We start from the raw sequence: 21378 nt of genomic DNA, 5'->3' as shown, positions 1-21378 counted from the left end.
CAATTTATGCTTGGCCCACAAATGTAGGCAGAGTCAACATTTGGGTATGCGTTAACAGAATATGCATTTAAGTGAGAGTGTCACAGTCCAGTGACAATAACAAATCGGGCAATGCCACAAACGATATCTGACCTAGCAGCTCATTGTTCAAATATGCAGTATTCACATTCTCCTGCATTTTCAAAGGCACGTGTTAAGGCTTCAGCAATCTTAGTTCAATACGCACAAAGAGAACAAAGCCATTGTGATATTTTTTTTATTGAACATTTTATTTATTCTGTGCTTTTATAACTTAATAGCACATTAACAAACTGAATCTCTACCACCTACCCCCAAATGTGATAACGTGATTCAGAAGTGCTTCTCTGTTCCAGTGACTGGCAGAGGGGGAGGGACGCAGTAAAGAAAAAAAAAAAAAAAAAAAAAAGCTGTGGGCTCTCAAATCTTACCTTAATTCCTTGCATCATTTCACCTTTTCAAAAAACGCATTGGAGAAGGTGCGACAGAAGGGACCTCATGCCTTCTCAAATACTGTTGAAAAGGAGGCAGGCGAGCCAATGGGATGCAAATAATCATGGAAAGATGAATTGAGTCAGAAAGGCACACCCAGCACTTGCTGTTCCCCCTGTAACGCTCCAGTCACCTTTCCAGACAGGGCAGGCAGTGCCACCGACTGACCAAGCCGTAGGGAGGACATTGTTTGAGGGTACACGCAGGGCAACTCCACAAACATTGAACTTGTCACCCCTTTCTCAGTGCAGTTCAAATCCATGGGGGGGATAAAACTACCAGGACACGACAAAGACGCACGCCATTACCCTCGCTTCACAGCTCTACTACGTCTGACTGCGGCAGTCCGCACTGAAACATCAAGATACAACCTTGCCCTTACCAAGAAAATAAAATCATATTTATGTACAGGTAGAAGAATCAGATCCATTCCTACAGTCTGTACAATGTTGGGCCTATAAATTATTTACTTCATCTTTACTGCAAAAAAAAACATAGAAAAACATATCCCAAAATATGCTGCAAAAAAGAAAAAAATCTAATAGAACTCAGTCTTTCCCTTAAGTTGAGGCCTTTTCAAAACTCTTAACAGTGACTTCAAGGTTTAAGACAACACATGGACACACTCCTCGTTCTCCAGGATCTGTGCTTAGTCTTAAATTAAAGTCCACCTTTTTTGTTAATGGGGAGGTGGAGAAAGGAGGGGGGAAAAAATGAAGTCTTCCATTATCCAGTATTCTGGTTGTATGAAACTCTCCTCAGGGCTTGAACTCCAGTTCATCTACACTTATGACCTTAGCAGGCATGGAAGGAAGGGGCTGCTGCAGCACATCTGAGCCAAACCACTTAGACAGACCAGCTCCCCCCACACCAGTGGGGCTACCCCCATGTTGCTGGGAGTGGCTCGTCCGGTCAGGGCCGAGGTTCTGCGACTGGTGGCCTGGGACTGATGGATGCACTGGGAGGAGAGAGAGAATGAAATTCATCAGTAAAGGCCATTCGGAACATTGGGAAACTAATGTCCTTAAAAGGATCTACTGTGCCAAGATTGTGGTGCCCTCATCTCTGCATAAACACCAGTAAAACAAATGCAAAACAGGTGTTCATGTTGAACAACGGCAGACTGAACAGAAAATGTCACTCACTTGGTCTCGGTTGCTGCTGCATTAGCTGCATGTGATTGCTGGCTCGGGGAGGTAAGAGGGGGTGTCCTGTCGCCCCTAGGGGGTAGAGGGGTTGTCCTAGCAGGGCAGGGGGCAAACCCTGAAGCTGAGTGAGGTCAACGTGCTGTGGAAATATGCCTAGGATGGAAAATGAAATGTCAGTGAGCTCCTCAGTAGTTCCCCACACACACCTCAACCATACACTGCAGGTAAACTCATCCTGAAAACAAACTCCAACTATAGTTTTTCTAAATACCCCTGGTAATATAGGCAGTGAGTGTCATTTTCAATAGGCCAACTCATCTTGGCACTATAAAACCTGTCATGTGATGGCTTAGAATAGCTAGGTACTGTAAACAGGTAGACCAGTACTAACCTGCCTGCATCAGAGCAGGGCCTAGCTGCTGTGGCTGGATGCCCTGGGCCAGCATCCTCTGCACAAGGCTGGGATGGAGCTGGGGCGGAGGGGGGCGCACCATGGGCACATGTCCGTGGGATAGCAGTGGTATCGGGTAGATGGGGCAGGGGTGCCCGGCAGAGCCTGGCCTGGGGCGGTCCTGGGAGTGCTGGCGAGCCTGGGAGGCGGCCTTCACCCCTCCCAACTGAGAATCACTACTGCCTATCGCATCCAGAAAAGAGCTGGGAGAGCGCCTGTCTATAACACAGGCGCACAAATGCTACATTAGACAAGACAGTAGCAGAAACAACATTGCACAAGTAAGGAGCAGAGACATGGGAAGTCATCCACCTGATTACAGACACCTGTGACTCTTGACACTATATAAAACAAGTCATCCCGCAGTGGTTGTGATTATACCCTGATGAAGACAGCTTGGCTGTCGAAACGTTGGTATTACATTTTTGCATCTGAGCTCCTAGAGTGTGCGGCTCTTTTATTTTCAAGTTTCTACTCAGCGAGCCAGCACCTCGTCTTAGTAGGTGTGCATTTCTTCTTCTTCTAGATCATCCACCTGGTTTTACCTGAGGTTGCATTCAATGCATTTCCCAAACAATGTCATTACTGACATGCAAAAACAGCCGTTGATGAACGTACCCTCTTGGGAGTGGCCTTCCTTGCTGTCTGGACCACTACCTGGCTCATCTCGACTCTTCTCTTTCGTCTCGTACATCTTACGGATCACAGACGTGGGCACGAAAGATGGTGACAGCTGTACAACACACAAGCATCAGTAGTTAAGTTACTTGACTTACATAGGAGGGCATTAAAATAAAAAACAACTTAAACCAGACAGTTGAGCAATACTGAGCAGATGGGAAATGTCCACCTTAACAGACAAGTGCTTATTTATCAAACTGTTTCCTGAAACCACTATGGGTTTGAGTCAGTGGAGGGATTGAACAAGGTTACAATGTTTTCACTGGAAAAATGGAATGAGTGTTTCTTATTGGACAAGTTCAGGTAGTCCCGCCCCGTTTTGGTTCTCTGGTTGGCGACTAATGAATACAACGCAGGCAACCTTTCGACGTACCATGCTGGTGACTGTGTTGCCAGGAGAGTGTCTGCCTGCAGGATGAGTGCCTGGACCAGGGGATCGGTTCATCCTGGGTTGCCGGATAACATGCGTCAATGTAAAATGTCACCCCCATAAATTGTGAAAGATGTCAAATTTTAACCCTACTTCAAAAGCGACAAAAACTCAGTCACCTGTTGTGTTGGTAGACCTTGTTCGGAGGCAGTTTGTTGTAACCGGGCTGGAAGGCGTTGTGGGCATGGAGAGCAAGGTCCTGCTGGTTAATCAGAGCCTCCAGGTCAGCCTGGTCCACAGCCATGGACAGCGCCCTCATCTGGAGGCAAAGTCATAAACCACCAGTTTTTACTTACACCACGAGTCAAACGCATTCCACAGAGGGCTGAGTGTCTGCGGGTTTTCACTCCTCCCTTGTACTTGATGAATTAAGGTCTAATTGGTAAAGAACTCTACTCACCTGGTTGTCTAGGTCTTAATTGAAAGGGAAAACCAAAACCTGCAGACATTTGGCCCTCCATGGAATGAATGACACCCCATCTCGGGTTTCAGTTTGCATGCCATAATCGTTTGGTTACCAAGACAACGCAAGATCTAACAAAGGGTGTTGCACCATAAAGAATTATAGATTTAATGTTTACAGTAAACCTTATCTGAAGCACAACATCTAACCTGTTGCTGGTGTAGGGTGGGTCCATGTCCAGGGCTGAGGGATCTATGCATATCTGGGAACTGCTCCCCCATCATGGGCGCCGCACCAACAGGGTACCCTGAAACTAGACCAATCAGACATCACTTAAAAGTGAAGGAGCACAAAAATATTTAGGAGCACAATGAAAAGAGGGATGAGTGTTTATGATAAATTACTAAGTTAATGAATAAAACATTATTGGAGTGTTCCATGCTCAATAAAGTACAACGTACCCTCAAATAGTCACTTAGGTGAGACAAATGTTCAGCTGCCCCTTTAAGGGGTCATCACTGTGGCAACAGAGGGACTCAAACATCTGAGATCAGCAGTGTTGGAAACTTAGTGACTGTCGCTATATTTTGTGAGTTAGACTGCACCAGCCACTTAACGGTCAAATATTCAAGAGACAAATTCAGCTAATTCTCAGGCTGCTTTTGGGGTAGTTTAGAAATAGCATTTAGTGATTTTTCACACAATTCTTCAGCAAACGAGTGGGAGAAGATGTCTGGAGAAGTCACAGCAACTGTGCACGTACAGGAAGGAAACAAGTGTAAGGGGGGCATGTCTGTGAACGCATGTCTGTGACCGCAGCAAGGCAAATGGGTTTTGCCGTGACGATGTCACAGCACAACGTCACCTAATCAAGGAGCCAGGAGACGATTTCGCTGAAAAATATTTGGTAACATTGGAGATTAGATGCACCGACGTCTCTTTCCTAGCAGTTGAGGAAGGTCGAACAAAGATTGACAAACAATTTAACGTTAGCGTGTGAAGAAAATGTAAACTGCCAAGAAACACTAAAGTCACTAATAGACTTTCAAATAAATTCAAACTTCATGCCTGTGAGCTTCTAAAAATGAATCTTTCAGGAGAACAGGTTGCTGCACGAGGTGGGATGAGACTAGACAGACAGACCAAAAACAAAACGCAACATGTCATGTTGGTGGTCCCACGTTTCATGAGCAGAAATCATCCACACACACAAAGCTTGATTCTCAAATTTTGTGCACAAATGTGTTTACATCCCTGTTAGTGAGTATATCTCCTTTGCCAAAATAATCCATCCAAAACATAAAGAAACTGATTAAACAGCTTGATCATTACGCAGGTGCACCTTGCACTGTGCTGCGGAATCATCTAATGGGGGGTGCTGAGGAGTATTTCTGTCTGTAATAAAGCCCTTTTGTGGGGAAAAACTCATTCTGATTGGGGAGCCATGCCCTTCAAGGCCCACCCACTGGCTTCACCCCTTCCCAGTCATGTGAAAAGCATAGATAAAGGCCTAATACATTTAAATTGACCGTTTTCCTTATTAGGAACTGTAACTCAGTTAAATCTTTGAAACTATTGTTTATTTTTGTGCAGTATAGTTCTGTGATTAGCTACCCGCAATGAAACAAAACCGTAGAATTAGTTTGAAAATAGTCAAGGCAGCAATTTCATTGCTATAAATCACAACCTCCACGTGCTCATACTTGACTTGTTCAGTTCTCACATCTATTTTTAGGCGCAAATTCAAAAGTGGTCGTACTGTAGTGCACAGTTTTTTCTGTAGCTACAGTGTGCCCTAAATGAACACCACCCTTTGCTTCCATATTGATGTAATGTTTACCAGCGGGTGGCCGCATGCGTCCATGGAAGTAGTCAGGCAAAGGTGCCCTCTGTAGGAAGAGTGGAGGCGAGGGCCCCCTGTGCTGAAGACCAGGCCCAGGGGGTGGAGGGGCGTCAGTGCTGCCTAGCACGCTGTGGAGGGTAGGGGAGCCGCTACAGGGAGGGCCCTGGGCACCTAGAAGCTCCTGTAGCAATTATACACACTGCTCAGACAGGACCAACTGAGCCACACAACATAACACCAGCCCCTTATTCCTTAGGCTGTAGCATTCTGGTTGGGGTGCTTTCTATCAAACTCAACAGCTTATAATAAGTACTATTTTAACAGAGATCCACACACCCACCCTGATAACACGAGCTAGCCCCAAACTACACACCTGGAATACGTTCCTCTGCGATGGGGCAGGCACTGTGGCTTCAGGCACTATAGCAGGACCCGTGGGCTGATTGAGCTGTAAAGGGTGGAACGTGGAATCAGACAGCAGTCTTGGTTGTGGACACACCTTTAAAACCAATCCCTCTGGGCATTTTTCACTTGCATAAATGTTTAGCATCAGACCAATTAACATTGTTTGACATTGCATTGCTACAATGTTGTCAAATGTCTAAGTAACTTGTATTTGGACATCATCCAATGGAAAATTGAGATTGTAATAACGTATATGTAACAACATATGACTAAATTCTAACGTTGCAGAAGATGACCAAAATGCAACATTAATTGATCATCAGATATGAAAAGCCCATTGGGATGGAGAAGAGCATAGCATGGCTCAGCCAGAGGCAATGAAATGGTCTTGAATGTAGATATCCCTCCATGCCCAGAGACCAAAGTGACAGACCCCGACAAATTCACCAGGGCACAAACCCCCCCCCCCCAGTCCAGTCTAATTTGATAACGGATAACATTAAGGTTAAATATAAACAAATCGTCTGTATACAATCATTTGATTGACATGTTAGTTCATAGGGGTTCATGTGAATCCAGAACTCTTGGGAGGAACTCAAACTATGCAAATTTATGCCCATCATTTTCCAGACCTGACAACTATTAGTCTAGGAGTTCAGTTATGGTTAGGACGCTAGCTTGCATGCATCATTTGGTTTTGAGAACCTACATGTGATGTAAGAGGCCAAACTTTCAGCAGCACACACGCAAGGGTCAGTTTACCTGAAGCAGCATGCAGCTCAAAGCCGTTATGGTTTACACATCCAGCGTTACCTGAGGCAGCTTGCCGACAGGACAGTCGGTGCTTTCTAAACATCATCCGAGAGCGGCACACTTACGTTGCTGTTCACTTGGTTGGCTTTGGGGTGGGGAGGCAGAGTTCCACTTGCCTTCATGCTGCTGACCAGCTTGTTGAAGGCTGACATGTCAGGGTCTCTGGCCTGTGACCTAGGCGGCCCTGCACTGGGGCCTACACCGCCTGTTAGAGCCTGCTCCAAGTGCTCAGCCATGAAGGGCGTGCCACTGCTGGTGCTGCCTCTGATTCCTCCCCGATGCGGATTCTGGTGCAGTTTCCGATGAGACTGGTGGTTCTGCTCAGAGCCCACCTTTAGCCCCTTCAGGCCTCCCTCCACCTCCTCCAGAGAGAGCACTACACCAGAGTTAGCTAAGGGACAAGATGATGGCTTTACAAGTGTTGGGAAAGCATACATGTCTTACTGCAAATTCACCATATGACATTAGGCTGCATGGAAACACAGAACTGCCTGAAACTGTTTAATAAGAAACAATTGTTTTCCCATTACAAAATGTTTTAGTGCTCAAATTAAACGACCCCAATGGAAATTAAGTACTGGTCACATGAATTGCTACTTACTGCTCTGCTGTAGCCGTTGTTTGTTGACGTTGAGGCTTGAGAGGAGAGGCTTCAGGTCTATCTTGGCCTTGTGTAACAGCTCCAGAATGTCCACCTTGTCCCGGTGCTCCACTGACTGGATGGGGGCGAAGTAGGGGACAGGGCCCATCTGGCTGGGGGAGGTGCAGCGGGGGTCCTGTCCTGAGAAACGGTAAGTAAAAGTTTCCAAAAACCTCATTAGAAAACATGCGCAGTCATCAAAACAGAAAGCATCATGGAGTCCTTACAGGGGTTTGTAATGTCATTTCAGAAATTGTGGCTATCAAAAAAAATATGAACAGTCATATCAAAACAGAAACGTTGTGGCTTTATGATTAGAATATGAAAAATGTTTCAGGGTGGTCCTCCATATGCAAAAGACTGCATATAATGTACAAAAAAATATATATTTAAAAAAAAAAAAAAAAAAAAACTCATGGCAGTACAAAAGAGGGCTCGCAATTTCAATCAATCACTACACATTTACTGCATTATATGGCTCAATCAAGCCACATGTCAAACTCTCCCTCATCAGTGCATTTTCCCAACAAATATCCCACATTGCCATGCAAAACAGTAGAAATACAAAAACGGTGCATTTTTGTACGCAATTATCACGAAACCTCCCTGCAAAGTCCTGGAGGGACTGTTGAATCCTTGAGGGCAACACATTTGTATTAATCAAAAACATTTATTTCAGAAGCAGCCCTCTTACCAGCCAGTCTCTCCAGCTCCTCATGGGGGGTGGAGCGCAGGCTGGAGGAGCGGCTGCCCGAGGGACTCGGGTTGCTGGAGAACCACCGGCTGAACCGGCTGGCCGAAACAGGGCCCTCCCCCAGAACATCCTCTATCATCTGCAACACAGAACCAGAGGCCAGTCAGATACAAGCTGCTGGTCCAGAGTGGCAGACTGCTAAAGGGTGGGTGTGAGCAAAGGTTGCACTTACGTTTACGGCGCTGTCCATCTGCACACTTTTGGGCTTTTTTTGGATGCATTTTGTCAGTGCTTTCTGATGGTATTGTATTCTTTCTTCATTGAATCTGTACTTTATTTCCCTATCCCATAGCTAATTTCCTTTTTTATAGATTCCTTCGCAAGGTATTGTAATAAGTGCTGAATAAACTGGAACAGATGGGCATAAATTTGCATTGACTGAAACCTAACAAAACCACCCTGCTGGAGGTAAAAAACCTGTTGCCTTACAACATTTCACTGGAAAATGACAATACGTCAAGAAAACCTTAGAAAGAAACAGTCCTGGCCAGGGTGACAATACTGCCATTACCACCACCCATCCAAACAGGCAGAGGACAGTACCACATGATAAAACCATGGAACTAACCAGTGTAGGTTAAAGGGATAGTTCACCCAAATTACAATATAATATTAGTTTCCTTACCCTGTAAGCATTTTGTGGACACAGTATGACAGCAATCTATGCTTTGGTTTGATTTCCATGGCACAGTTTCAACATGCTAACAAATGCTAAAACATGTGCATGTGGAAACAGTGCCAGGGAAAATAAAGCACGGACTGCCAAAACACTTGGTCCACACACTGCTTACATGTTAAGGAAACAAGTGTAATTTTAGTTAACTATCCCTTTAAACTACACTGAACTCTAAAAAGTAAAAGGACCATGTGTAGCCAACTACAACCCAGTGTGTGATGCACTTAGAACACATTACTGTGGATATTAGCCCAGAGAGCACAACTTCTAGCACCCAAAACACACCTTAAACATGCAGTGCTCCCCAGGACTTACAGAGGCCAGTCCTGGCATGGTCTTCTCCAGATTGAAAAACTCATTGAAGTCAAAGTCTCCAGATGTCTGCTCTGGGAGGACCACTGGGTGTGGGACCTCCTGGTCTGCTGTAGAGTGGGAGTCTTTTACTACCTGCTCCGGCTCCTCTGCAAGCCCACCATTACATTCCACTGCAATAGACAGAGTGCAACTTAACATTCAGGGTAGCTTCTTTCCGTAAACAATCCGACGGCATACAGTAACATCATACAGAAAGTACTCTACTGATCATTCAGTGTCTGGAGACTCCCCCCACATACCTGTACATTGTAAAGGTAGAAACATTACTATGCTCATGACCCAAACATTGACCCTCACATCAGTGTGGTCATCATTTTTTTTTAAATGCACCACAAGTCATCAAGGAGCCTATTCAGACTTGCGATAAGTTAATTTGGATATTCTACAGTACTTTTGTATGCTTTTAAGCCAGTAGTTCTGAAAGTAGCGCTCACGAGCCAACTGTCCCAGAAAGTTGCCTACTACATCAAAATGTACAGATATGTGCACCACGTTAAGGCTCCCCTCGCTCTACTACGTGTTCATTCAATGGCTGACACTCAAATTGCTGGGGGGCTGGCTCACTCACGTGGGTGTAGTGGAAATTTTGCTGCACATCTTCCGGAAAACAGTTGCTTTCAAACTAGGGATTTCATGGCTAATTGAGGTAAGACTGTAATTCTGCTCAGACTACGCATGTATGAACTACACATTCACACAAACAGCTCAAGGTGGGAGGTCAAAAAAAGAAATACAAGTCCAAGTACCAGTGCATGTCTTTAACATAGACTTCAGTAAAAAAATGATTTATAATAAGTGTTCACTTAAGCCCATGTTGTCTACTCATATCAAGCCTGAACCAAACGAAAATAAAACATGGCATCCATAACACTGCAAATAATATATAATAATATAATAATATAGCAAAGCCAATGGGATCCTTTTGGGGGACAATCCAAAAGTTAAAGTATGAAGAACCCAGCATGACATGCCTTCTCTCACAGAGTCAGTCCTCTTCCTGGACCGTTTGGGTCTGCGCTTGTCCTCCTCCAGGATCTTGTCGTCAAAGCCAATGAGCTCTATAGTCTCGGATTGGCTGGTTGGGCCCCCTGAGAACCACTCCGGCTCCTCTTCCGCTTCGTTCCTTCTCCTCTCACTGAACACACGCTTGTCCCCAAAGTCTCGCTGCAGGAAAAATAAATATATATATATTTTTAACACAAGTTTGGGGTCACATGGAAAAGGGCATTTCTATAAAAACATGAAATTAGTTGACTATTTCCTATTCATTTTGCAAGACATTGACAAGGTTATAAATGGTTCATTGAAAATGTCCTTCAAACTTAGCTTTCACCAAAGAATCCTCAATTTGCAGCAATTACAGCCTTGCAGACCTTTGGCATTCTAGTTGTCAATTTGTTGAGGTAATCTGAAGAGATTTCACCCCATGCTTCCTGAAGCACCTCCCACAAGTCAAGGTGCTCCCACAGGGGACTGTTGGCCACTCCATTATATAGACAGAATACCAGCCGACTGCTTCTTACCCAAATAGTTATTGCATAGTTTGGAGCTGTGCTTTGAGTCATTGTCCTGTTGTAGGAGGAAATTGGCTCCAATTAAGCACCATCCACAGGGTATGGCATGGCTTTGCAAAATGGAGTGATAGACAGACTTCCTTCAAGATCACTTTTATCCTTTACAAATCTTCCACTCTACCACCACCAAAGCACCCCAAGACCATCACATTGCCTCCACCATGCTTGACAGATGGCGTCAAGCATTCCGCCAGCATATTTAAAATAATTAATGCGTCTCACAAATGTTATTCTTTGTTATCTGAACACCTTAAAAGTCTGTCCATAACACATTCTCTCAATCTTCCTCTGTCCCGTGTGTGTTCCTTTGCCCATCTTAATAGTTTCTTTTTATTGGCCAGTCTGACATATGGCTTTTTCTTTGCAACTCTGCCTCGAAGGCCAGCATCCCAGAGTTGCCTCTTCACTGTTGACATCGAGACTGGTGTTTTTCAAGTACTATTCAATGAAGCTGCCAGTTGAGGGCTTGTGAGGCATCGGTTTCTCAAACTAGACACTAATGTACTTGTCCTCTTGCTCAGTTGTGCACCGGGGCCTCTCACTCCTCTTCCTATTCTGGTTAGGGCCAGTTTGCGCTATTCAGTGAAGGGAGTAGTACACAGCGTTGTACGAGATCTTCAGTTTCTCTGCAATTTCTCGCATGGAATAGCCTTCATTTCTCAGAACAAGAATATACTGACGAGTTTCAGAAGAAAGCTCTTTGTTTCTGGCCATTATTTGAGCCTGTAATCGAACCCACAAATGCTGATGCTCCAGATTATCAACTAGTCTAAAAGACAGCTTTATAGCTTATAGCAGTTCTCAGCTGTGCTAACAATTTCAAAAGGGTTTTCAAATGATCAATTAGGTTTTTTAAATGATAAACTTAGATTAGCTAACACAGCATGCCATTGGAACCCCAGGAATGATGGTTGCTGATAAAAGTAAAATAGAAAGCGGTTTCCAGCTATAACAGTCACTTACAACATTAACAATGCATTTGTGATCAATTTGATGTTATGTTAATGGACAAAAAAAACACAGTTTCTTTCAAAAACACGAACATTTCTAAGTGACTCCAAACGTTTGAACGGTAGTGTAAATACATTTTAAAATACTTGATTCACTGGTAAACATGGAATCTAACACGCTGCTAAATACCATGGGATATTTTAAAAGGTGCAATATGCAGAAATCGCACAGCCATTTCCTTTTGCTTAAAAGTCAACAGTTCCCCTAATTTCCACTTGTGACAAAACAAGAAATGTATAGTTTTGAGAACCATTGTACCATCTAAACTGCTGTGAAAAATCCATAACCAAAAATATTTTATTTTCAGCTGGTGTACAAAACCGAAAGTAAAACGCACAAGAAAATAAACTTCAGAACAGTAAACAGAAATAGCCCACAGACCAGATCGCTTTCTTTTTTTACCTTTATTTTAGAGTCTTAGAGTTGCTTTCAATGAGAATGAGATCTATAACTCACATTTCTACCCAAATTTGGTCAGGTTACATACTGCAGCTTTAAAGAAGAAATAATTGAGAGTACACAGCTCCTGATGATTGTCATTTAGATTGCCGCAGAACATATGCCTCCCCTTGAGGCACAAGTAACTGCCATTTTGTGGGGTCGGAACATATAGATAGAATAGCCCTAAAAGGATAAATCGTTTCAATTGAATGCAGATCAGGAAGCAACAGACACTAACCCTGAACCTCTTATCTTTGAAGTCCCGTTCCTTCTCCATGCGGGGTTCCCTCTCGAAGCCTCGTGCCGCCATGATGCGGCCACTGCCAATGCGCCGCGCACCACCCAGCCTGAGACTCTCGTTCTCTTTATTCTCCAGGGGGCTGATGGGGCGGCGGGTGGGTGCAGGCAAAGCATTGCCAACACAGCCCCCTCCAAAGCTACGACGCTGGGGGCTGAGCACCACGTCCAGGTCATCCTCCTTTAGTCGCTCGCGGGGATCTGACGACAGCATCACAAGGAACAAACATAGCAGCCACTATAATGCTTCATGTTGTATTTGACAAAGCATATAAGTGTAAGCAATATGGCACTTGTAAGGGTAGCCAAATTCATTTGAGCTTGAAACCACTCAACCCTTAATGAATATCCAATTGATGATTTTAAATGTATGCCACAGGGATTTGAAAATGAGCTTTGAATATATAATATACTACACAACTTATTTACCTGCAATTCTACGTTTTAGAGGGACCCTATCATCCACAAAGTCCTTCTTATATCCATCCACAGGAGGGCTGCACTCTGAGGTGGGGTACAGCGAGGCATGCCACTTCTCGGGGTCCCAAACACAATCACTGTAGCCAAATTTAAGACCAAACCAGAGGGACAAACTCAACAATTAGCATAGAACCAACATGATTGGCTAAGACTAAGCTTTGTAGGGTGTCAAGTTAATCCAAAGTGTGACAAAGTAAAACACTCACCTGTCATATCTTTCAGAAAGACAATCTGGCCTTTCATTAGAAATTGGGAAATCTTTTATCTCCAAAAGCTGCTCCTGTAAGAACACATTATGTGAACCTAAGTCCATGAAGCAATCCAATAACTTGCACACCTAGCAACTTTACTAGCCATATCTCCCAAATACCTTGGTGTATCTGTAAGGGGATGGTCCTGTTGATTCCTTGACCACTTGGTCTTTCACCACCACTGTGTCACCATTCTCCTGCTCCTCTACACAAGCATCCTCCTCTACACAAGCATCCTTTTCCATTACTCTTTTAGGGGGCTAAACCAATGTATAGCTTCTGAGACTAGTAGTTGACCTGTTGAAAAACGACATGCTGTTATGACATAACCCTCACAGGCTTAACAAAAGTAATTACATTTCATAAACAAAAGTAATTCTATATTGGTCAGGAAGACACTGCTGATAAAGTACGTGCAAAAACATTAAAACAACGTATTGGCACAATTTTAAAATTTAGTTTGTGTAGTAATATCGATACAAAAGTAAAACGCAACAAGCTTAGATCAATGAAATTAGTCGAAAAAACTATACCATAGCACATTAAGCACCAAGGTATATTAACGACATCAGCGCAAGGGCTTCGACGTGGAATGGTGATAAAATCCGACTCAACCAATTCGCCAAAGGAAGCTGGCCTGGCAACATGTCATCCATACCGGAGCAGCACAGGCAAACTAAATCATAGCAATAGAGTAGCTAAATTGGCTACCATTAGCATGCTAGGAAACTGGCCAGAATTAATTAGCAAGCTGTCAATCTACTGGTAGTAGGTTAAGTTAGCTAGCATATTTGCGTAGTTAACTAGCTAATTGGCAAAACTGCGTTGGCATATGTAGCTAATGCCTATGTTGATGCCAATTTACAAGACCGGCGTCAAATATGTGATGGACGGCTGACAATTAGATAAATTACACGACCGTCGTGTTTGGTTTACTGGTAACTAGTAAGCGAATAGTAGCTAGTTAGCTGCCAAAACTTTAGTTTTGCTAGTTAGCCTGAAAGGCGACATGTCGGCTAATCCGATAGCTAGTTAACGTGTGTGTTCGGCTACTCAATTGATAAACGCCGAGTGCATATGTAACGTTAACAAAGCAAACAAACAGGCCATCATATCACTCTGGATAAATTGCAGATACTTATACATGTAGAAGGTAACCATTAACTTACAATGCTGTTTAGAAAACGTTTGAAGCCGACTCAGAAGCTAGCTACGTTTGCTAGCTAAACTAACTCTATGGCTAGTTAGCCAGCTGGCTCGCTGGAGATAAAGCCTTCCAATAAGTGCGATACGTTTTTCTAAACAGCTAGGGTTGTTATTTTGACAAACAGCCAACGCCCGTGATATTTCTACGAACTGAAATCCGAACGTACACTAGCGTCTTCTTGGGATTGTATTCGAATGTCGAAATATACTTCTCTTTGGTCTCTTCTCTCAGTCGTAGCAGTGATTTTTCTCCGATCACCGCTTCTGAATGAGGGTCCTTCGTAGGATTATATAGTGCCCATCACTAGTGCCTTACTCAAACATATAAAATAGTATAAATCATTCATTTAAACCATTACTGTCTTTGACATAGTCTATTTTGACTACGAAATTAATATATATTAATTTAGATGAAATATCAACGACTGCTTGTATTTTACGATTGAGTAATTTCATATCAGGCATTATGTATGGACAGCTAATTGTTGACATTACAAAGCGGATCGATGAAAGCCCAAACTGATCGATCGTTGTCATACTTTCAATTAACTTTTTTAAACAAACTAGCCCTTTCATTAATTAATGATTTGACGTATAGGCCAACCAAATGGCACGCAACACCTTTTTAAATTCTTTGTAAATGGTACCATATCCTGTACTTTACATCACGCTCATCAGTTCAGTATTTGTACAGAGGGTTGCTACAGTAACGTTTGCAAGACAACACGCGGTCACTGAGTGGTAGTAACTTCACCGTCATTGGTTCCATCATAAAGATTCGCATGTTTATTAATTTCACTGGGTATGACACAAAGATAGCTAATTTAGCAGGTGTGGTGATACTGATGATTTTGGGCACAGATGGTTTGTTTACATAGCAGTCAGGATAATTAACGTCGCATGTTAGGATAATTAACGTAGCAGGTTACGAGAACTAACGCAGCAGGATATGTGAATTAATGTAGCAGGATATGTGAATTAATGTAGCAGGTTATGAGAATGAGGTTAAGGCTATGAAAAGAGTTAGGATTAGTTAATGCTTCGGTTGTCAACAGCTGTTTTCCCCGACGCAACCACTGGATAGAGATGTAGGCCTACCCCATCTAACCCCAACAGAGGAAACGTAAACAAACCATATGTGGCGACAGATCACAGAGGAAAAGGCTAAACTCAGCCCCAAAAAATGTAAGCGAAAATAAAACCGTGAGTGTCGAATTTGTTCAACGAAAATGTAATGTCTTATTTTCTACCTGAGGTTTATTTGATTGAATAGAATTTTCGTAATGCTTAAATTGTTACGCGTATGCTGATATAAATTGGACACGTGACATCACAGCAACTTTGAGAAAAAAACACTTTATATTGGTGTTGTCTCGAGATGGTTTAACGTCGTATTGATGTAATGTGTCTGTAGCATATAATCAATCTCTCGTCGTTGAATATGGGCGGTTGAAGTTAACCACCCTCATCGAATATTAAAAACATAACAATAAATAGATGTATCCACCAATCCAAAGAATAGGCGGGAACTAGACAGTCAGCCGTGCCACTTTGTGAACAACGACTCCCATTGTTAGGGCGGAGAGACATGTAAAGTCTTGTCAGTTTTCCATAATCTTTGGTTTGATGAAAACATCTCTGGTGGGAAAATGCATATTGTTTTAGGCAGATGAGGTTATTCGCATGAAAATCTGCCCCAAATTGGTTGCAAACCTAAGCTATAGACGTGAAACTAGTTATGGAATTAAGAAAATGTAATGGTAGCTAAGTTATTCATATGAAGATAATGAAAGGGTGATTTCTGTTCGGCTAGTTGAAGAAGTCGGTTATCTGATTGACAGCCAGTAGTAAGAGTTAGTGAGTAACGTTAGTGTTCTCGGGTTGTTAGCTAGGCAACTGTTGTGGCAATGACTTCTAGAGGTAGAGGAACCCAAAAACCAAACATATCTGGTACAAAAGGAACTCCACGCATTGCTATATCCAGTTATAAAATTGGATACACCTGGAACCAGGGTGGAAGACAAGGCGCCGAGAATAAGGTGAGAAGTACCCCCTTCAAATAAATTGCATTTTCCAACTGGAATCCCTGGGACGTCCCTACCCCATTTGAAGTTGCCATTTTAAAATGGGTAGGTGTAGCTCTCAAACTCTAGGCGATGTTCTGCCTTCGATCTACAGTTTCCGGCTAACGTTAATTAGCTTCGCCTAACTCACCTGAACGAGCTACAATCCCGACGCGTTGTTATAGAAACGTCAATAATCATCGCTTACGATACGGCTTTTGAAACATATGGCCCTTATCTTTCATCAACGAGAAAGACTCCTTCAAATAAAAAAATATAAGAGTCCAATGACTCTTATGTTTCATGTAACGGAACTGAGAGTCACGATTAAGGGCTAGGACGTCCCAACGATTCGAAATGGCACTAACCACAAATACTTGACCTATCCACATGGGGGTACTTGAGACTATACTCATGAGACCATAAACCTACGGGTAAAATGTATACGAGGACGTATTTCAGGGGTACCCGTACCCCCTGACCAGAGCAAACTTCAGTTGGTGGTACAGTAACCGAAAAGCGTTGGGAACCACTGATTTAAGGTACTGTATGTTTAGTGACTGGAGTTGGCCATCCCTGAAATCGGTCTTTCTTCCAGGCAACTTGCATGGAGTTCCTCAAACTATGGATACAGAAGACTTTTGGATGGGTTCATCCTTACAATGCCAGGTGCACTTTCTCAGGAATAGCATATAGATTACAGACAGATTACATCACTGCTTGAATTTATAATGCATTGCAATGTCAATTCCAAATGGTGGGGAAATAACATTGGTAAAGCTCTTGATACTATGCTGTTAATATATCCACTGTGTGTAGCCTGAGTTCGCTAACTGGAAGAATGTTACCTTGTCCAATCTGTAGGTCTCACATCACAAGAGTGGGGCTGGAAGGATGAGTGGTGGACAGCTAGGAGGGAGTTGAGGCTCACAGTGAGGGCGGAGTGCCATTACAGGTCAGTGTCCGGCTCTACTCTCTACCTGCTGTTCAGCTATTGGGTGACCATACATGCCCATCAGTACTTACGGAGAAAGTCTGTTTGTGGAAATGATATTATTTCAAAAAAGCAGTAACAAGAGTTGCTCCTGTATGCCAGCTGAGAGGCTGTGTGTGGCTTGGGACAGCTGGGAAGTGTACATGAGGATGAAACACAGGATGCAAGAATCTGCTCTTCAGTTCCAGAAACTCACAGCTCTATGGTGAGGCATTGCGACTGATGCTATTTTTGTTCATTTGATATGAAATTACTTTGAATTAGGAACAATACACTGCCTCTGGGAGGTTAGTGAGCTTCCTACATATAGTCATTGCGTGAGTGATTATATATGTGTGTAGACAATATAATAATTTGTGAGTAAAAGGGGAGGAGGCAGCCTGTGTTACTGCTGATGTGTGTTTCCCCCAATACAGTTGGGTGTGGACTATGTGGCAGACTAGGATGTGGAGGAGGTATGATGCATGTGATATGGAGGACCAAGCACTGGGCTCTGTGACTACAGACTAAGGTGAGTTGATTACATCAATATTTATGTGGCTCTTTTTCAATAAATCTTTCCTTGATTCCTCACATCCTCATTACCCCTCAAAAAACACAATGGAGAGGAAGGGCAATTCACTACCTTGTTGTCTGTGAATGACAATTTGCAATGAATGTCCATTCGCAGACTTGTATGATTTATGCATGTTGTTATTCTGTCATAGGCACTACGTTCATGCCTGTATAAGCTATGTTCACCTCCGCCAAGCTAAGAGGAAACCACAAGCTGCCATCTTCTGTTAATCATGTGTACTACTGTACCTCTTATCACAATCACTGGATGGCATTCATGGTCCAGGATAATATACTCCCAGTTTAGTATATCAGAAACTTATATTGACAATTGTAGCCAAACTTGGGTTGTCTCCAACAGACCTGCCTGTTGTCCGCTAGAACTTGCGTTCACATTACCATTGCTTTCTGTTGTTGTTAACCCTCATGTATTGGTCTACTTCCTGTGTTTCAGCTGTTGCTGTGCGAGCCTGGCAACTCCGCTTGGTCCTGAGGTATTGGTATGTGTGGAGAAGTGAGAGAGGTGGACAGAGAGCAGGGTGTTGACCATGTGGCACAATTCCGCATACAGCATAGCGCTGGAGACACTATCCTACCCCACACACACTGACAGATGTGAAGTCACACACTATTGCAAGAACAACATGAGCAATACTCACCCTATGGTTAACTTCATGTGCCCTCATCTACCTCAACATCATACTTCGGAACATATTGCAAGAAGATTAAGTGAATTTCCTGAGTTTATGTGGACTTGTGCATGCAGGAGTCAGAGAGATCAGTCAGCAGCAAGTCAACACCGCCATCTATTGGTAAGATGGAGCAAAGCACTTCTGAATTATTTCTGCAATACTCGGTCCATAGACAAGTTGCTGTACCACAGAGTATTCCTTAACTTTCTGTCTCTAATTTGTTCTGTCTGCAGCACGCTGGTCTGAGAAGTCTGGCCCTTAATATCGCTCAGATACTCATCGACTCAACAAGAACATCGCTGTCCACAGCATCATCATCACACTGTAAGAGTTATGCTGCTACAGTACTATAATATCCATGTTAGTATATTCACCCTGGATTAGTATCAGTACAATTTTGAAGGTTTCATTTGTATACATGTGTGTGTATATACCCTGTGATGGCTTCTAATCCTTTTATACTGTATCCTACGTGTTTTTGTGTTCTATGTTGTTATGCGTCTTGTACATACCATTCATCACACATGAAGTTCCCGCCCAGGAAATAATAGTTATTTGAATTGAATTGTTCTGGAGTTAGTACCACATTTGCTATGTTATGTGTTTTCTCTGTATCTTACAGGCAGGCATTGGATACTCTGGCAGAAACGTCTGGAGGAGGCTGAAGATGGGGTACTTCAGATGCAGATGACACACACCCACTACAGGTTGGCAGGCTCCTTTTGGCAAATTTCAGCGACGCACGCTGTCCATACACATATATATTTTTTTGCTTCCCAGACAACTAGTGTGTTGCGTGTTAGAAGAGTAATTCTGAAAGTAGTTTCTCTGGCCCGACGTCACTACAGAGCTACTGCTTGGATCACTGGAGAGTGAAGTTTGTTGAGCACTGACAAATGCAGGTACACACACACACCGAAGTGTAACTGTCAAAATAAAGGAAACGCCAACATAAAGCGTCTCAATAGGGCATTGGCTCCACCACGAGCCAGAACAGCTTCAATGCACCAGTTGTTGATTCTGCAAGTGTCTGGAACTCTATTGGAGGGATACGACTAAAACAATGGCCTGCCAAGCGGTTTTGTACGTGACCCTAAGGATGATGGGATGTTAATTCCTGAATCAACTTATAACCACACCTGTGTAGAAGCACCTGCTTTCAATACACTTTGTTAATCAAGTGGTTCTGTTATTTTTGGCAGTTACCTGTACATTACTGTGTGTGGTTGTAGGGTCTGGAGCGTCGTGCTCAGGCCTGGTTTGCGAACCACATCTTTCCACAGTGTCTGAACTCCTGGGTTGAGTTTACCTGCCGGTTGAGTTTACCTGCCAGAGGAAACAGCACAGGGAGAGGTGAGACGACACAATCCCATAATCACATCCTGTTTCTGAACTAGTGCTGATCTAGGATCAGGTCCACCCAGTCCATGTGATCTTATTAATTATGATCTGAAAGGTAAAACTGATCCTAGATCAGCACTACTACTATTATACTATATATTTTTTTAAGGGCCCTGGACTACGTTTATGAACTATATATAGCTAGCCTTGTGGTGGTGATGATGACGTTTGTCTTAATGTGTGAAACACTCCAACCGTCTGTGGGCAGCGTCAGTACACCTGGGCCTTTTACACCTGGTGGGGACATTCAGAGGAGAGAAAGGATCAGAGGCTGGCTGAGAGGATGGTAAAACAGCTGTCCTGACACACACCATCACGGTACAGCCATACACCCAGACAGAGCCCAGCTGTCCTGCCCTTTGGGCCTTGCTGCATGAAGAGAGGTTGTGTTTAAGTAGAGCCTGGCACCACTGGCAGTGGAGAGCGGGGAAGGAGAAACGGAGAGCCTCTGACATACTGGACCACCATACTGTAGTCCACAACACACTGAGCCAGTGGAAGGACAACGTCACCATGATCCGGGACAGGTACTGTACGACTGACTGTAAAATATAATTGAGGATCAGGATGATATTTTTCTTGATGTTATAATGCACGTTAATGACCTGCTACTTACGCTGACTGTTGGGGACCAACTGGTTCAGAAAGACGTAGACTGGTGTGTGTTCTTAACAGGATTTGATTAGACCCTTTTGAGATTTTGGTTAATCCTTCAAGTGTGTTTTTTTAAATGTATCTCTTAAGGCGAAACCGAGAGGCGCAGGCAGGTCGACATGGGGATGTGTCTTGTGTGCGACCCGCCCTGAGTGGCTGGAGTGAGGTACAGCATCTTACCATATACAGTATAGTTTACCATTAGCCTTGCTCTGTTTGGTTTCTCCAGTGTAATCCTACATTATTTGATGTCCGTGTGTCCAGCACAGAGGAGAGAAGAACAGCAGGCTGGATTAGTTTGTCTTCATGGCATGAGTCAGACTTCTCAAACACACCTTACAGGCCTGGAAGGCACAACAGAGCTCACATCCTATACATCACGGATGGGCAAAAAATATATATATATATATATTTATTTCGGAATTCCGGGTCTGAATTTTTGACAGTTAGAATAGTAGAATACACATGGTGCAGCTTCGAAATTTGGTTGTGCATCATCACTTTATCTTCTGTCACTGACAGTCACTCAATTAGCCCATGTCAACTAAAATGTATTAGATTGATAAGTTAATTTAGCGGCGTGCTGTCTAAACTTGTATTTATTTACATTTAAGTCATTTAGCAGACGCT

At 43.3% G+C, this 21378-nt stretch overlaps 1 protein-coding gene across 6 annotated transcripts; it reads right to left on the bottom strand.

Moving 5' to 3' along the window:
• Window positions 1-242: 242 nt before the first annotated feature.
• LOC118388776 (eukaryotic translation initiation factor 4E transporter-like) lies at window positions 243-16818 on the bottom strand. 6 transcript variants are annotated; one of them, XM_035778233.2, is made up of 19 exons: window positions 16604-16818; window positions 13303-13480; window positions 13139-13212; window positions 12882-13009; window positions 12394-12653; window positions 10101-10293; window positions 9040-9239; window positions 8019-8157; window positions 7286-7465; window positions 6750-7075; window positions 5840-5914; window positions 5464-5647; window positions 3833-3936; window positions 3340-3479; window positions 3164-3236; window positions 2728-2842; window positions 2050-2328; window positions 1656-1811; window positions 243-1468 (listed from the first exon to the last, which is right to left on the bottom strand). In XM_035778233.2, exons 2-19 carry the CDS (start codon window positions 13426-13428, stop codon window positions 1269-1271), a joined length of 2952 nt encoding a protein of 983 aa, XP_035634126.1. In that variant the 5' UTR covers window positions 13429-13480; window positions 16604-16818; the 3' UTR covers window positions 243-1268. The 6 variants fall into 6 exon arrangements, with proteins under 6 accessions (XP_035634126.1, XP_035634123.1, XP_035634128.1 ...); XM_035778230.2 differs by lacking the exon at window positions 16604-16818 and adding an exon at window positions 14353-14669; XM_035778235.2 differs by lacking the exon at window positions 16604-16818 and adding an exon at window positions 14353-14669 and having other exon boundaries at window positions 6801-7075.
• Window positions 16819-21378: the final 4560 nt, after the last annotated feature.

The sequence above is a fragment of the Oncorhynchus keta genome, chromosome 10 (assembly GCF_023373465.1).
Source record: "Oncorhynchus keta strain PuntledgeMale-10-30-2019 chromosome 10, Oket_V2, whole genome shotgun sequence".
Taxonomy (NCBI): domain Eukaryota; kingdom Metazoa; phylum Chordata; class Actinopteri; order Salmoniformes; family Salmonidae; genus Oncorhynchus; species Oncorhynchus keta.
The sequence above is the reverse complement of the archived record's forward strand: the minus strand, read 5'-3'. Positions and strand labels throughout refer to the sequence as shown.